Source organism: Saccoglossus kowalevskii, chromosome 8 (genome assembly GCF_978046115.1).
Source record: "Saccoglossus kowalevskii chromosome 8, keSacKowa6.1, whole genome shotgun sequence".
NCBI classification, from domain to species: domain Eukaryota; kingdom Metazoa; phylum Hemichordata; class Enteropneusta; family Harrimaniidae; genus Saccoglossus; species Saccoglossus kowalevskii.
The window spans coordinates 11,233,122-11,249,836 of record NC_140648.1 but is presented as its reverse complement, the minus strand read 5'-3'; the positions used below and the strand labels follow the sequence as shown (position 1 = coordinate 11,249,836).

The 16,715-nt window shown below is 41.7% G+C and overlaps 2 protein-coding genes across 5 annotated transcripts; both read left to right on the top strand.

The window, feature by feature from the left end:
* Positions 1-1,032: 1,032 nt before the first annotated feature.
* On the top strand, positions 1,033-6,125 carry LOC144360249 (uncharacterized). Its single transcript, XM_085502686.1, has 2 exons — positions 1,033-2,839; positions 2,971-6,125. The coding sequence occupies exons 1-2, from the start codon at positions 1,033-1,035 to the stop codon at positions 6,123-6,125; spliced, it is 4,962 nt and encodes a 1,653-aa protein (XP_085358812.1).
* A 4,545-nt stretch (positions 6,126-10,670) lies between these two features.
* On the top strand, positions 10,671-16,715 carry LOC100367968 (sialate:O-sulfotransferase 1-like). Of its 4 annotated transcripts, none has more exons than XM_085502164.1 (6): positions 10,671-10,800; positions 13,218-13,797; positions 14,481-14,588; positions 14,896-15,057; positions 15,454-15,657; positions 16,081-16,715. In XM_085502164.1, exons 2-6 carry the CDS (start codon positions 13,290-13,292, stop codon positions 16,437-16,439), a joined length of 1,341 nt encoding a protein of 446 aa, XP_085358290.1. In that variant the 5' UTR covers positions 10,671-10,800; positions 13,218-13,289; the 3' UTR covers positions 16,440-16,715. The 4 variants fall into 4 exon arrangements, with proteins under 4 accessions (XP_085358290.1, XP_085358289.1, XP_085358288.1 ...); XM_085502163.1 differs by having other exon boundaries at positions 14,457-14,588; XM_085502162.1 differs by having other exon boundaries at positions 13,218-13,857.

The following is a 16,715-nucleotide window of genomic DNA, read 5'->3' as shown; positions in this document are numbered from 1 at the left end:
TTACCACAACATGGTAGGCATTTACCACAACGTGATAGGTGTGCTGTACACAAGTTTATTTAGAATTTCAATTGTTATCTTTATTTCGTGATTCGTCAAAACAGAAAGGCCGCTAATAGCACCACCTACGCATGTAGAGTGCGCCATCACAGGTCATGTTCGAATCGCGCTAAAACGCTTGTTTATAATAGGCAGCCATGATGAAAAGCTACGAGCACATTTCTACGCAGCGTCTACCGAACATTTCAACCGAAATACTGCTTTAGAGACCCAACGATGTAAGTCTACAATCTTTTGAACATTTATTTAAGACCTGTTTGTTACATTGTGTTACTGGAAATGTGTGATATTTCTAAAGTCATTCATGAAGTGAGATCGTTACCTCATGATTACAAATAGTTTCACAGTTACTTTCACAGCGTCTGTATTGCTTTATGTTATAGAATTCACCGTGTTTTAAATAAATCCGACCTAAACCGATGCACTGGAGGGATGATTATTTGAGCATGGTTGACACTAGTATGGGTATAATAGACGCAGTTTGACCCTAGAACAGTGAATTATCGGAATCCATACTGCAGTAAATCTATTGATGTCTTCAGTGTACAGCGGCAGTAAACACAACGGATACTAATGTTTAGCGTGACCTCTACATGATACGCTAGGCTGAACATTTGTACTGTATAAGTACACCAGTGTGAACAAACAATCTGTATGTAATACCATACATACATTATCAGGCAGGTTAGTGGTAAACTCAGATGTCACTTGTGTATACCGTTATTAACCCATAGAACATTGTTAATGAACTCCTATGAATAGAAATGGCAGAAAATAGTAAAATCCAACTCGATGGAATAGATATGACAGAATATGGTGACAATAAAACTCCAGTGTATTCTGAACAGTATGATGAACAACATAACAAAAATGAGCGGAAAGATGAATCTGTCAGTGAACACGGAGATGAGGTGCTAAAGAAAGCTAACACCTAAAGCACTAGCAAATGGCATCAGTGATGCAGAAAAAAGCATGTTAGCAATCTGGAACCGAATAAATAAGCTCATGTTGAGTATTCCAACCACACGGAGTGAGCCCACGTTAATTACGAATGAACTAGGTACCCTTACTCACCAGTATGAATGTACATACGTAGATGTGATGAATCTTTATGACCAAGACCATTCAGAAGAAATGCGCAATGACGCAGCTTATACAGAATCACGTTTCTGTAGAAATAAACAACTTGTTGAAATGGAAATAACAGACTTACTGGCAAGGCAGAGAACTCCAAGAATTAAACCTGAACTTCAACACGCACTCTTAGTATCGGGTTCAGTCATGTCAAGGGCATCATCAAGGTTAAGCACCGCCCACGCACAAGCAATTGCCAATGCAGCGGCAGCAGCAGAAGAGGCTGAGTATGAAATAACCATAGCCAAACAGCAAGCAGAGCAAGCAGCAATGGAAGCCAGTTTCAAAGCCAATTTGAAAATACTAGAAGCAAAGAAAAAGGCAGCAGTCACACAGGCAAGTGCAGAAGCATTTCAGAAAGTAGTGGAAGAAGGTGCAACACAACAGATGTTCACATTACCTCAGGAAACGTCTAATGATCACGCCTTACGTTTTCGTACGCGTAACGAACATAACCTCAAACCACAAGCTTCACCCTATTTCCTAGAACAACCAAGACCTCCACCACCAACTACACTTACTGGGTATGATACAATTTCCTCACTCCAAACTACAAAACAGCCAGGGGATGCAAGTATGGTACAGAATAACACATCACAACAGCAATTCAGACCAGCAGGCGAAAATGCAGAATCCTCACATCTTCCCAGTGAATACATCAAAATATTGGCTCGTCAACGCCTACCAGTTCAAGAACCTGAAGTATATGGTGGTGATCCTATCATGTTTCTGCCATGGCGTAGAACCTTTGAATCTATGGTCCAGACAGCGTGTGTGCCAACAACTGAGAAATTGTCTTTTCTCAGTAAATACACCAAAGGAGAACCTAAGATCTTAGTTGACAGATTTAGACTGCGGTTCGTAAAGAATGTCGAAACTGCCTACCAGGAGGCATGGAAAGAATTAGAAAACAGGTTTGGAAACCCAGCAGTGATCACAGCTGTTATCATAAAGAAGCTGATTTCATTTCCCCAAGTCCGTCCAGATGACAACCAGAAGCTCCTAGAGTTGGCTGATCTGTGTACCGACACACTGGCACACATGGAAGAACTTGCTGATCTCAGCACATTGAACACACCACATGTTCTGAATCCCATAGTTGAAAAACTACCAGCATTCATCCTGAACAAATGGAGAGAGAAGGTATCCTGTTACAAGCAAAGCAATGGGAAATTCCCACCATTCTATTTCTTTGCAGAATTTCTTAGAAATACAGCTAGGACACAGAATGACCCAGATATACCGAGGTTTGCTAACTCAATCGCTACATCTGACAAGGCTAGATCGAACCAACAAGCCAAAAGCAGTGCTAGAGTCCGCGCTACGAAAATGCTGGACACCGAGAAGCAGTGTGATTACCATGAGACATCTAAGCATGACCTGACAATAGCAGACAGAATAGAACTTTGTAAGAATAAAGGGCTGTGCTTCAAATGCACACGCAAACACCTTGCCAGAGACTGCGACACTGGTGTGAAGTGCTCAGTCTGCAACAGTACTAAACATGTCTCATGTCTACACACCACACCTGGTGTGACAACCAGACCAAAAGAACAGAAAACAGAAACACCAAAGAATGAAACAAGTCAGGAGGCCACATCAAAGTGTACTAAGCTCAACAAGTGTCCAGGTGCACGCTCATGTGGTAAGATAGTTCCTGCAAAAGTCTACATGCAACACAATCCAGTGAACATCATAGAAACGTATGTTGTCTTGGATGACCAGTCCAATGCCTGCATGGAGACACATACCTGTTCGATGCACTAAAAATACAAGGTCCAGAACTGGAATACGAACTCACCACATGCAGTAGCCAAGGGGAAAATAGAAGAGGTAGGCGAGGAAATCACATTGTCATCGAGGCTACTGATGGTAAGAAGAAATTCACCCTCCCAGTTGTACTAGAGAACAACAGTATACCCTGTGACAAGAACGAAATACCAACACCTGAAATATGCAGATCATTTACTCATCTCAGACCAATAGCAGACAAAATCCCAGAGATACAGGATGACATTGGGATACATCTCCTGATAGGGAGAAACTGCCCAGAGCCCCTAAAAATTAGAGAATCCAGGAATGGACCAGTCAGTGCACCTTGGGCTCAACGTACCGACCTAGGGTGGACAGTATCTGGCGACCTGTGCTTTGAAACAGTTAGAGGTACAGTTAGAGCATCTGTTCGTCGCACAAAAATAAGTCTCAACAACCATAACCAAGTAGGCTGGACAACTATACAGAACCCACTTAAATGTGACAATCACATTCGTATCAGTGAAAATATAGCACCTGACACAGCCAGTGGAGAAGATGTATTTCGAGAAACACCAGATGATGAGAAGAAAGCCCACTCTATAGAAGACAAGCGCTTCTTGCACATCATGCAAAATGGTACCCACATCAACAGGAAGGGAAATTTAGAACTACCCCTACCATTTAGATACGACCCAAGGCGACTACCAAACAACTACCAGACAACAATGAGTCGCTTCAAAAATCTTTTGAAGCAGCTACAACGAAAACCAGAGATGATGGAACAATACCTACAATTCACAGAGAAGGTAATAGAACGTCAACACGCCAGTCCTGTTCCTGATTCAGAATTAGCTTCTGACAACGCTTGGTATTTACCTCACTTTGGGGTATACCACCCAAGGAAAGCACAGATCAGAGTAGTGTTTGACTCCAGTGCAAGGTGTAATGGAACTTCCCTGAACGATGGATTGCTTCAAGGGCCAGACCAGATGAACAGTCTCATTGGTGTCTTGCTGAGGTTTAGATGTCACCCTATAGCAGTTATGGGTGATATAGAACAGATGTTTCATAGTTTCCATGTGAATGAGAAACACAGGAACTATCTACGCTTCTTTTGGTTCCAAGAAAACAATCCAGAGAAACCTGTGATTCAGTACCGAATGAACGTTCATCTGTTTGCAACATACGGTCTAAGAATGATAGCAGAAGAAAATTATACAACATACGGAGAAGATGTTCGAGAATTTGTATGTTCAGACTTCTATGTAGATGACGGACTTACCTCTCAGCCAGATGCAGAAGCAGCTGTCAGTCTCATCAGGAGAACACGAGAGATGTTGTCTACTAGGAATATAAACTTCCACAAAATTGTCTCTAACAACAAAGAAGTCATGAACTCTGTACCCAGTGATATACGCGCCAAAGATATGCAATGCCTGGATCTTAACCAAGACACACTACCCACACAGAGATCCTTAGGTATCCAGTGGTCCCTACACTTGGACACTTTCACGTATAAAGTTAACTTTCAAGAGAAGCCATTTTCACGGCGGGGAGTTCTAGCTATCCTGAACTCCATTTACGATCCCTTAGGCATATTGGCTCCAGTCACAATAGAGGGTAAGCGGATTCTACGTGGTCTAATAGCAGAAACTTCTAAAGTAAAGGAAGACACGCATGTAGGATGGGATGACCCACTACCAAAAGAATACCTACCACGGTGGAAATGCTGGCGAGACAGTCTGGTCCACCTTGAGAATGTTCATATACATCGCTGTTACACCCCTCATGCATTTGGGCCAGTAAAGAGAAGGGAATATCACATCTTTTGTGATGCCAGTGATGTAGCTATTGGAGCAGTTGCATACTTGAAAGTGAACCCAACTAATGCAGTATTCATACCTCGTCTAGAACTGTGTGCAGCTGTACTAGCCACTCAGTTAGCAGGCAAGATCAAAGCAGAAATCAGAAGTCCCACAGACTGTACAGTCTACTACACGGACAGCACAATAGTCCTGGGATACCTGAATAATGAAGCTAAGCGATTCCATGTATATGTGGCTAACCGCATCCAGAAAATCCACAACTCGTCCTCACCAGACCAGTGGTGTCATATACCCACAAGCCAGAACCCGGCTGACCTAGCGACACACTCAGTCCCAGCCCATCAACTTAGTAACACCATGTGGCTCAAAGGCCCACAACTTCTCTGGCAGCCAGATCACACACCTGAAACAAACAACGGTCAACATACTTATGACATCAGTGATGAAGATCCTGAAGTGCGCAAAAAACCTTGCGTGTTTGCAACAGACATCAAAAAACGCAAACCAAGTCCAGATAACCCGTCTGGCCACCTAGGCTCCAAAAGGTTTCTAAGGTTCTCATCATGGACCTCCCTCAGACGAGCAGTAGCAAACCTCATACTAAAGATACAGACCTACAAGACTAAATGTAAAGAAGTTACCAATGAAGGACTTACACCCAAGATCCTGGAACGTGCAGAGAATCATATACTTCGCACAGTACAAAAAGACGTTTTTCCCAAGGAACTCAAAAAATTATCGCCAACAGACACTGGTGGTAATGAGTTGAGAAAAGATAGCCCTCTCTATCGACTGAATACATTTATGGATGAAGATCAACTACTCCGTGTTGGTGGAAGAATTCGCAGAGCAGATCTCGAACTATCCAGTTGCCATCCAATAGTACTGCCGAAGAACAATCACATCTCACAACTCATCGTAGAACATGTGCACCAAGAAACAAAACACCAAGGCCGACATCTCACACTGGCTGCAGTAAGAGCCAAAGGCTACTGGATACTTGGTTTGCACAACCTAGTACGCAGCATATTACATAAATGCACAACATGTAGAAGACTACGAGCAAAACCGTTGACTCAAGTAATGGCAAACCTACCTGCAGACAGAATGGCAAACACCCCACCTTTCACTAACGTCGGTATGGACGTCTTTGGTTCGTGGAACATAGTATCTAGGAGGACCAGAGGCGGAGCTTCAGGAGTTAAACGATGGGCAGTTATCTTTGTCTGTCTATACACGACAGCAATACACATAGAAATAATTGATTCAATGGACACTTCTGCATTCATAAACGCTCTTCGTCGTTTCATGGCCATCCGTGGTCCTGTTAAGAGGCTGCGTTGTGATTAAGGCACAAATTTCATAGGTGCAAAGAATGAGCTCAATGCCACCATCAAGGAACTTAACCAGAAGCAGATACAGAAGTTCCTTACATACCACAAATGTGAATGGATTCTGAACCCACCCCATGCTTCACATTTTGGAGGCATCTGGGAGCGGCAGATCGGCACAGTGAGACGTATTCTAGAATCCATGCACGTACAGCTTGGAAGACCACAGTTCACACATGACACTCTCACGACCCTCATGGCGGAAGTATGTGCTGTGGTCAATGCAAAGTCTATAACCACCATGCCTATCACGTTGTGGCAAATGCCTATCACGTTGTGGTAAATGCCTATCACGTTGTGGTAAATGCCTATCACGTTGTGGCGAATGCCTATCACGTTGTGGTGAATGACTATCATGTAATGGTGAATGCCTATCACGTTGTGGTAAATGCCTATCATGTTGTGGCAAATGCTTATCACGTTGTGGTGAATGCCTATCACGTTGTGGTGAATGCCTATCACATTGTGGTAAATGCCTATCATGTTGTGGCAAATGCTTATCACGTTGTGGCAAATGCCTATCACGTTGTGGTAAATGCCTACCACATTGTGGCAAATGCCTAACACGTTGTGGTAAATGCCTATCACGTTGTGGTAAATGCCTATCACGTTGTGGCGAATGCCTATCACGTTGTGGCGAATGCCTATCACGTTGTGGTAAATGCCTACCACGTTGTGGCAAATGCCTAACACGTTGTGGTAAATGCCTATTGTGGTAAATGCCTATCACGTTGTGGCAAATGCCTATCACGTTGTGGTAAATGCCTATCACGTTGTGGCAAATGCCTATCACGTTGTGGTAAATGCCTATCACGTTGTGGTAAATGCCTATCACGTTGTGATAAATGCCTATCACGTTGTGGCGAATGCCTATTGTGGTAAATGCCTATCACGTTGTGGTAAATGCCTATCACGTTGTGGTAAATGCCTATCACGTTGTGGTAAATGCCTATCACGTTGTGGTAAATGCCTATCACGTTGTGGTAAATGCCTACCACGTTGTGGCGAATGCCTATTGTGGTAAATGCCTATCACGTTGTGGTAAATGCCTATCACGTTGTGGCAAATGCCTATCACGTTGTGGTAAATGCCTATCACGTTGTGGTAAATGCCTATCACGTTGTGGTAAATGCCTATCACGTTGTGGCGAATGCCTATCACGTTGTGGTGAATGACTATCATGTAATGGTGAATGCCTATCACGTTGTGGTAAATGCCTATCATGTTGTGGCAAATGCCTATCACGTTGTGGCGAATGCCTATCACGTTGTGGTAAATGCCTACCACGTTGTGGCAAATGCCTAACACGTGGTAAATGCCTATCACGTTGTGGTAAATGCTTATCACGTTGTGGCGAATGCCTATCACGTTGTGGTAAATGCCTATCACGTTGTGGCGAATGCCTATCACGTTGTGGTAAATGCCTACCACGTTGTGGCAAATGCCTAACACGTTGTGGTAAATGCCTATCACGTTGTGGTAAATGCCTATCACGTTGTGGCGAATGCCTATCACGTTGTGGTAAATGCCTATCACGTTGTGGCGAATGCCTATCACGTTGTGGTAAATGCCTATCACGTTGCGGCGAATGCCTATCACGTGGTAAATGCCTATCACGTTGTGGCGAATGCCTATCACATGGTAAATGCCTATCACGTTGTGGCGAATGCCTATCACGTTGTGGTGAATGACTATCATGTAATGGTGAATGCCTATCACGTTGTGATAAATGCCTATCATGTTGTGGCAAATGCTTATCACGTTGTGGCGAATGCCTATCACGTTGTGGTAAATGCCTACCACGTTGTGGTAAATGCCTAACACGTTGTGGTAAATGCCTATCACGTTGTGGTAAATGCCTATCACGTTGTGGTGAATGCCTACCACGTTGTGGTAAATGCCTATCACGTTGTGGTAAATGCCTATCACGTTGTGGCGAATGCCTATCACGTTGTGGCGAATGCCTATCACGTTGTGGCAAATGCCTATCACGTTGTGGTAAATGCCTATCACGTTGTGGCAAATGCCTATCACGTTGTGGTAAATGCCTATCACGTTGTGGCGAATGTCTCACGTTGTGGTGAATGACTATCATGTTGTGGCAAATGCTTATCATGTTGTGGCGAATGCCTATCACGTTGTGGTAAATGCCTATCACATTGTGGTGAATGCCTATCACGTTGTGGTAAATGCCTATCATGTTGTGGCAAATGCTTATCACGTTGTGGCGAATGCCTATCACGTTGTGGTAAATGCCTACCACGTTGTGGCAAATGCCTATCACGTTGTGGTAAATGCCTATCACGTTGTGGTAAATGCCTATCACGTTGTGGTGAATGACTATCATGTAATGGTGAATGCCTACCATGTTGTGGTGAATGCCTATCACGTTGTGGTAAATGCCTATCACGTAGTGGTAAATGCCTATCACGTTGTGGTAAATGCCTATCACATTGTGGCGAATGCCTATCACGTTGTGGTGAATGACTATCATGTAATGGTGAATGCCTATCATGTTGTGGTGAATGACTATCATGTAATGGTGAATGACTATCATGTAATGGTGAATGCCTATCACGTTGTGGTGAATGACTATCATGTAATGGTGAATGCCTATCACGTTGTGGTGAATGACTATCATGTAATGGTGAATGCCTATCACGTTGTGGTGAATGACTATCATGTAATGGTGAATGCCTATCACGTTGTGGTGAATGACTATCATGTAATGGTGAATGCTTATCACGTTGTGGCGAATGCCTATCACGTTGTGGTAAATGCCTACCACGTTGTGGTAAATGCCTAACACGTTGTGGTAAATGCCTATCACGTTGTGGTAAATGCCTATCACGTTGTGGTGAATGCCTACCACGTTGTGGTAAATGCCTATCACGTTGTGGTAAATGCCTATCACGTTGTGGCGAATGCCTATCACGTTGTGGCGAATGCCTATCACGTTGTGGCAAATGCATATCACGTTGTGGTAAATGCCTATCACGTTGTGGCAAATGCCTATCACGTTGTGGCAAATGCCTATCACGTTGTGGTAAATGCCTATCACGTCGTGGCGAATGTCTCACGTTGTGGTGAATGACTATCATGTAATGGTGAATGCCTATCACGTTGTGGTGAATGCCTATCACGTTGTGGTAAATGCCTATCACGTTGTGGCAAATGCCTATCACGTTGTGGTAAATGCCTATCACGTTGTGGTAAATGCCTATCACATTGTGGCGAATGCCTATCACGTTGTGGTGAATGACTATCATGTAATGGTGAATGCCTAACACGTTGTGGTGAATGCCTATCACGTTGTGGTAAATGCCTATCACGTTGTGGTAAATGCCTATCACGTTGTGGTAAATGCCTACCACATTGTGGTAAATGCCTATCACGTTGTGGTAAATGCCTATCACGTTGTGGCGAATGCCTATCACGTTGTGGTGAATGACTATCATGTAATGGTGAATGCCTATCACGTTGTGGTGAATGACTATCATGTAATGGTGAATGCTTATCACGTTGTGGTGAATGCCTATCATGTAATGGTGAATGCCTATCACGTTGTGGTGAATGACTATCATGTAATGGTGAATGCCTATCACGTTGTGGTGAATGACTATCATGTAATGGTGAATGCCTATCACGTTGTGGTGAATGACTATCATGTAATGGTGAATGCCTATCACGTTGTGGTGAATGACTATCATGTAATGTAAATGAGTAGGATAAGACAATCATGGCTTTCCATAACATTCGAACATGTAGCTTACCTTGTAACATAGAATAAGTAGGTTACGTTAGTACATAGAACTTGTAAGTTACATTAGAACATATAACTTGTAGGTTACATTGTGGTACATAGAACATGTAGGTTACATTAGTACATAAAACATCTAGGTTACATTAGAACATAGAATAAGTAGCTAACATTAGTACATAGAACTTGTAGGTTACATTAGTACATAGAACATCCAGGTTACATTGGTACATAGAATAAATAGGTTACATTAGAACATACAGGTCACATTAGTACATGTAGATTACATTATACAAATATTCACCCCAAACAGAGGTGGACATACAGTTTTAGCGACCCGAAGAACTTATTGTCAACCGAGGCGAAGCCGACTTAGTACAGTTAGTTAGTACATTAGTACATAGATGTATAACCGTATAGTAAATGTTTAAAGTCGATGTATTCTTTAAAACTTGGTATGAAATTGCGTCTATGTAGAAAACAAATAGTGTTAACCATAAGTTCTGAACACACGGATCCACCTTGCATGATAGAATGATTTATTTTGATCGAGTTGTGGTCTTTTTTAGGGGGCGGGGTATTACGTTTGGTAGAATTGTTAGCTCGCCACGATTACGTGTGCTTGTGAAACTGGAATTATAAATGAAGTGTACTCTAAATATCCAATTTAATGTCATGGATTAGCCATGCACCGTCATACAGCACTGTTTTGATCACTCTGTCACTAATCCTTTTTCGTGCAACAGCTTGCACTCGCATATTAATTACAGTTCCCTTCGACGTGTAACAGCAACACGCAGTCGATAAAGACCAGTATATACATCTTATTTCCGGTGAATTTACACGAAATTACAGTTATGTAACCTGGAGTAACGTAAGTATTTTATGTTCCGTTAAGTATTTTCGCGTTGTCCTTAAAGTTGGATTGATTTGTATGTATTTGTAGTCCGTGTCAAATGAATGGTATAATAGGCTTGCGTGTTTATATGCTTATCGAACCGTCTGTGTGTCCCGATTTTAAATATGGTTATATATCAGTGTACGACACACTGGTGTGTCTGTCCAGGAGGTGGAAAAGAAGACCTCCATGAAGAAGACCTCGTTCTAAGAGACAAACTTACCAGCGACAACCATAGTACCAAATCGTAACCGAAGAGAGTTGTCGTGTTTCTTGTGATGGGGATGGGTTCCAGTCATTCAACTGTGTACGTCAGTCAGGCGTCAGTGTCTTTATAAAATATTAATAAATGGCCATCGATACATTTTTTCATAGATTCACAATTCAATTATCTTTTCGTTTAAATTTGTGAAATTGCTATTATTGGTTCGTTTTTACCACATTTTTTATTAATCCTTTTTTCGATTACCAATATTACGCATGTTGTTCGTATGTTTATTCGTTCTTTGTCGCCGCCGCCGCGCTGGATATGATTTTAGTGATGCCCGACGTGGCCTGAAAACTGTTAATAATTCAATGCTCTGATTGGCAGCACAGCGACGTTGGCGAAACGACGTACGACGATAAGGGTGGCGACTGCTGCCGCTGTCACAATAAAAGGTCGTTATATGTCATATTAAAAATATATCGCATGCACGTACGTTGGCAGACTGTTATGGTGGAAACCACTCGAACTGACACGTGGCGCCATGTAAAACAGTTTATGTAACCTTAACGTTATTTCAAAGTGGTGAAATTAGTATACGCCAAAATTTTGTATTAAAGCAATATATGCATATACAGTTAGTAGAACTGGGTACTTAAAGACAAGTAAATCTGTGCAATGACCTGAAATAGATTCATGTACTTAACATTGTCATTGGAATGTTCGGTAAATATGATACTCCAATAATGTCCATAACTGTGACGGGGTGGGGGTGGGGTTCGTTTTTGTAATTACGGCGGACATAAGGTCGTGAATAATTAATATTCGGCAATATCAAATGCTAGCAATGGTGTTTATACATTTGTACTAATATTTCGTGATAAAGGGTATTTCACATTGTGATCGTCAAAATAGATTTATCAAAGAATGTAGACATAAATTTCTCTTAAAAATTTCAGTATTGATGATCTATTCATTGAAATTCTTCACACTTTACAAGTTTATCCTTTCCAATTATGCTTTGTTTGTTTTTTGTATTTTAGATCTGTTTTAGTCTTGTAGTCATGTCGTTCTTTGCTGTTTTGGACATTACCTTACTTTGTTTTGTGTACGTTCCAAATAAAATGTCATAACATAGTATAATATTATTAAAGGGCGGCAGTCGTCGTGCCGGGTGCTGTTTGATATGGGACTCATAGCGACGTATACAACGCGTGTAAAATACATTGTTTATTTACATGAAATTCGAACACGCGCTTTAAAACTACTCTCTTTAATTCGTTAGTGGCGTGAGACTGTTTATCCAGCTATAGTTGAAATAAGTGCGTATTTATGATGAAACCACAATAAATGGTTTTAGCAAAACGTGAAATATATTACCTAATAAAATAGTTACCGATGTAAAACGAAGGTTATTGTGATTGATAGAATTACTGTTAATTATAGGAAATTTGGATTGGGCTGACTGTCATTGCAGTAAACAACAACAGTCAGGTGCAGTCAACGGAGCGGGGAACAAAAACTGAGTGGGGAGAGGGCAGTGGTAGCAAAAAACAGTGGTAGGGCAATTTAATTTGGTTGAGAGGGAGGGGAGTTGCGAACAGATTGACCTCTCCCCTCCAAATTAAATGTTCATAAATGAAGTTACTGTTGATCAAACATAAATACCAAACATTTTTGAAAATTTACACGTTGACTGCACAACAGTTATTGGGTTGTATAAAGATACGCATGCGCAATTCGACGTCTATTAAGTCGTGTTTCGTGTGACAAATGAAATGAGTACTAGTATTTAATGAAAAGAAGGCTGAGAGTCCCTGGGACTGTACCATTAATTACGGGTCATCATTTTTATGCTGTTTACACCTTTGTTGTGGGGTTAGGTTTCATTCTTAAAGCGGGGGAGTCGTCACCTGCGCATGCGTCAGATGGCCATAGCGTGTCATTGTTTGCTAACAAGCATCTACCCACGAGCCTTTGCGTTTTTAGCGTGTGTTGTTATCGTCGCTTGGGACTCAATTCCCGCGTGTGCGCAGGTGACGACCCTCCCGCTTTGAGGTCGTAGTGTAGCGCATGTTCGAATTTCGTGTTCCGTAAACGCGCTTTACACACGCTGTATTCGTTGCCTGGGAATACAACGCGGTATATATCCACTTCATTTATCTATTGTTTTTCTGTCTTGTTTCAGAATCTATTAAGTACCCAGAATTCTATCTTCATGTTCCTGTCATTTTATTTGATGTGATCGACCGGGGATAATATGTCAAATTTTGGTCGTCCGCCACCATACACATCCATTAGCGGGCCTACCCCCGACAGCGATAGACCATATTACACGGTCAACAGAGAAGCTGACTTAGATATTGAACTTGGACATCCTACTAATCACGACAATACAATCCCGATACAGGTGTCACTGACCGCGTTAAGGATGCAAAAAGCTTCGCTCGAAAAAGAAGTCCGCAAAATGGCTGACCAGCACGAAAAGGGCTTACTGATGCAAAAGATAACAGAATTGACGTATCAGAAACGTCGATTAGAATCCGCTCTTAGCCAAGCTCGACAAGCTCGAGCTGCCATCGTCGGAATGTTTTCATCGGAGAAAACCCCACCTAATCGGGACTTGGAGGTGGATAGAAGTACACCGCCGCCACCAACGCCGGAGAAGCGTCCCATATCGCTTGAGAGCAGAGGTTCAGAAAGTCCAGTTGTGACGAGAATTGACCGGTGTCTCAACTACCGGAGAAGAATAAAGTGGCTGTTCATGGGTATGCTGTATAAACTGTCTCGAATAAAAAACAACATTTTCCGTTCAAATGGCAGAGGAGGTGAGTTCAACCTCCATGGCACACTACGGTCTGTCAGGGAAGTTTGATTATCATAGTGCCACACTAGTCAGAAGATGTGATTTGAGGTGTGCTTGATGTCCATCACAAAACTGAGTAAAAATCCAAAAATCAAGTTGGATCAGCTTTACTGATAGGGAGGTCTTGTAGCATGTGGCTGTAAATGACTTGAATTCTATTTACCAAGTTACACATTCCGTAATTATAAAAGATGTTTTTGAAGGCCACTACTGTTCTTTGACGTCATTGGTTCGCCAGGAAATTAGCATAACGTGTTGCCTCGCAACGGCTTGTAGGGCACACATGGTGTATTTACCCAATAAGGGAAGTTGTATTATCAGCCCAGACCCCGTATGCGAAATAACAAACGATACAGGTCTGCATAAAATCTCAATCCTGGAAAATTCTTCCATAAAATTACAAATACATAATCATTATTTAATGCCCATGTTCTTGATCACATTGATGCATTCTGATGTGGGTGAGGTTTTTAAAACTAGAAATTTATAGCTATCTTGGTTGGCATTTTTTATTCGAAAATTAAGAGTGTACTTCGTTATTCCATTGTTTTTCTGTTGTAGGTAATGATGGTTCATTGTTTTCAGGAAAGCGGGGACTCTCACTTGCTGGTCTTGTTTTGCTCTCAGTGCTTCTGGTATACACCCAAATACGACTTATAAAACACGTGGATATGCCCAGAGAGACAGCGCCGCGTAAGTTTTACATAGTATCTACGCTATTTGTAACGTGTATGCTTTTTAGTTATGACTGTTCAGACTCCATCATGGTTTTACCAATTGAGAACAATTGTATTTAGTAAAGAAGGAGCGCCCTCATAATACATACCTATGTATGTTTTTATAAAAATGTAGTACTAAAGTTACATGCATGTATATTGATTAATTGTCTTCCACTGAGCAACAACTGTTATAAATAAACAAAAGTATCGATTTTAAAATTCACCCCCATCACCAAGGCAACACGCTTGCTCACCTATTCTTATGTTTCTCCCAACTCCAGCTGATCGTTGCGGTGTCAGATTTGCGCCAGCGAAGTCCCGACCAACGGTAGCCCTCGCCAGTTTTCCTGGTTCCGGAAACACTTGGGTTCGACATCTTATCGAACAAGCCACTACTTACTACACTGGTAATGTAAAGAGAAGTTCGACATTAGAAACCGCAGGTGAGGTCATATTCATTTCGGTGTTTGCTAGCTTCAATCACCAGCGAGGTGAGCTATTCAAATATAAAGAGGAGTGCCCTCAACGGCCGGTATGACATTCAATGATAACAGGATGAAATAAAAAATTTATACATTTTTTTAATGAAATAATGTTTTTATTATTATACGCTTTTACGACTAGAATATAGTTATTCGCGAATTGTAATGAACACGCGGATAGCACAACCTGCCGAAAAAGACAACTAGTTTATAGACCGCGGCAATATTCTGAACGTGGTTTACATGTTTGTATCCAAGCTAGTTGACTGCTGAAGTGACGCCCCAAACAAACAAACTTATCATATCTCAGATGAACAAAATAATTATGACTTTTAAATCATTTATCCTCATTTTCAGGATTTAAAGGAGAAAACGAAGACTGGCGTTCAGGAACCACCGTTGTTCAAAAAACTCACGATTTCTCGCGAGATCTTATCAGGCGTTTTCAGAATGCTATTCTTCTAATCAGAAACCCATATAAGGCAATGTTAGCGGAAGCTAGCAGACAGTACGCCGGGAAGACTGGTTACGCTCCAATGAACATATATTATAATGAACAAGGTACATATATTATAAGAACAAATATGCATTTATACACTTAAAGTGCGGTGGTCGTCGCGCCACGCATGCTCGAGATATATGGGTCTCATATAAACAAAGATGATGACTTTTACAGTTGCGCAGATCAACGAGTACAAACTGAGACGTTACCAAATTTTAATTAGGTATTTTAGTTGATTGGAAGGTATCGAAGGAGTCATGGGCAGTAATTAATGCAAGTCACGCCCAGGTCAAACCTCATGATTTTCATTGGAAGAGCGCATTGGATTGTGGGGAAATCATGGTTTATCAACACAAATGACGCACATGCGCAGCGCGACGACTGCCGTCCCTTAACTGTTAAAGTTGAAAAGTCATAGTCACTACGCTGCGTTGGGTTCGTTATTAAATAATACCTACTTTTCACATTGTTATTTCTACCAGGATGGGATCTTTACGTTAAAAAATACTCCAGTGAATGGGAAAGCCAGATCAGTCAATGGTTGCTATTCCACGAACGCCCGCTGATACTTGTCCGCTACGAGGACATGAAGGACAACCCCATCTACGAACTCCGTAAAATCTCTAACTTTCTCAACATGACGCTGGAAGATAGGAGGGTAGCATGTGTAGTAAAAAACCTCGAAGGGCGATTCCATCGACCCGACGACCACAACAAGTTCCTCGGATTCAATCCTTTCACGGAGGAGATGCACAAAGATATAGAGGAGCGAATAGAAAGGGTAAATGACTTGCTGGAAGTGAGGGGTTACAAACACGTTGCTAGAGTATATCCCGGTTAGTTGACTGTGGGTGGTGTGTGCAGTACCTATATAATGACATTATGTTCACCTCAACGATAAAGCAGTGCACAGGGCAAGTTTTATATACTACGGGTGATAGGTAGCTGAAGTGAATGGACCGGGAACGTGAATAATTCTAATAAAGATAATAATTAATGTGGGGGAAATCATGGAAATCTACTTTACACACTTTCTTACTAATTGTATATTTAAATTAAAATAAACTGTACATTTGAATAAAGCATAGTCGGTTAATATAGACTATTCAACTCACAA

Excerpts from the sequence above, each read along its gene's own strand:
- LOC100367968 (XM_085502161.1), top strand. The coding sequence starts at position 13,290 with ATGTCAAATTTTGGTCGTCCGCCACCATACACATCCATTAGCGGGCCT. Across the intron at positions 14,589-14,895 it reads GCCCAGAGAGACAGCGCCGC|CTGATCGTTGCGGTGTCAGA; the intron begins GTAAGTTTTACA and ends TCCCAACTCCAG. Across the intron at positions 15,058-15,453 it reads TTCGACATTAGAAACCGCAG|GATTTAAAGGAGAAAACGAA; the intron begins GTGAGGTCATAT and ends CCTCATTTTCAG.
- LOC144360249 (XM_085502686.1), top strand. The coding sequence starts at position 1,033 with ATGTTAGCAATCTGGAACCGAATAAATAAGCTCATGTTGAGTATTCCA. Across the intron at positions 2,840-2,970 it reads TCCAGGTGCACGCTCATGTG|GTCCAGAACTGGAATACGAA; the intron begins GTAAGATAGTTC and ends TAAAAATACAAG.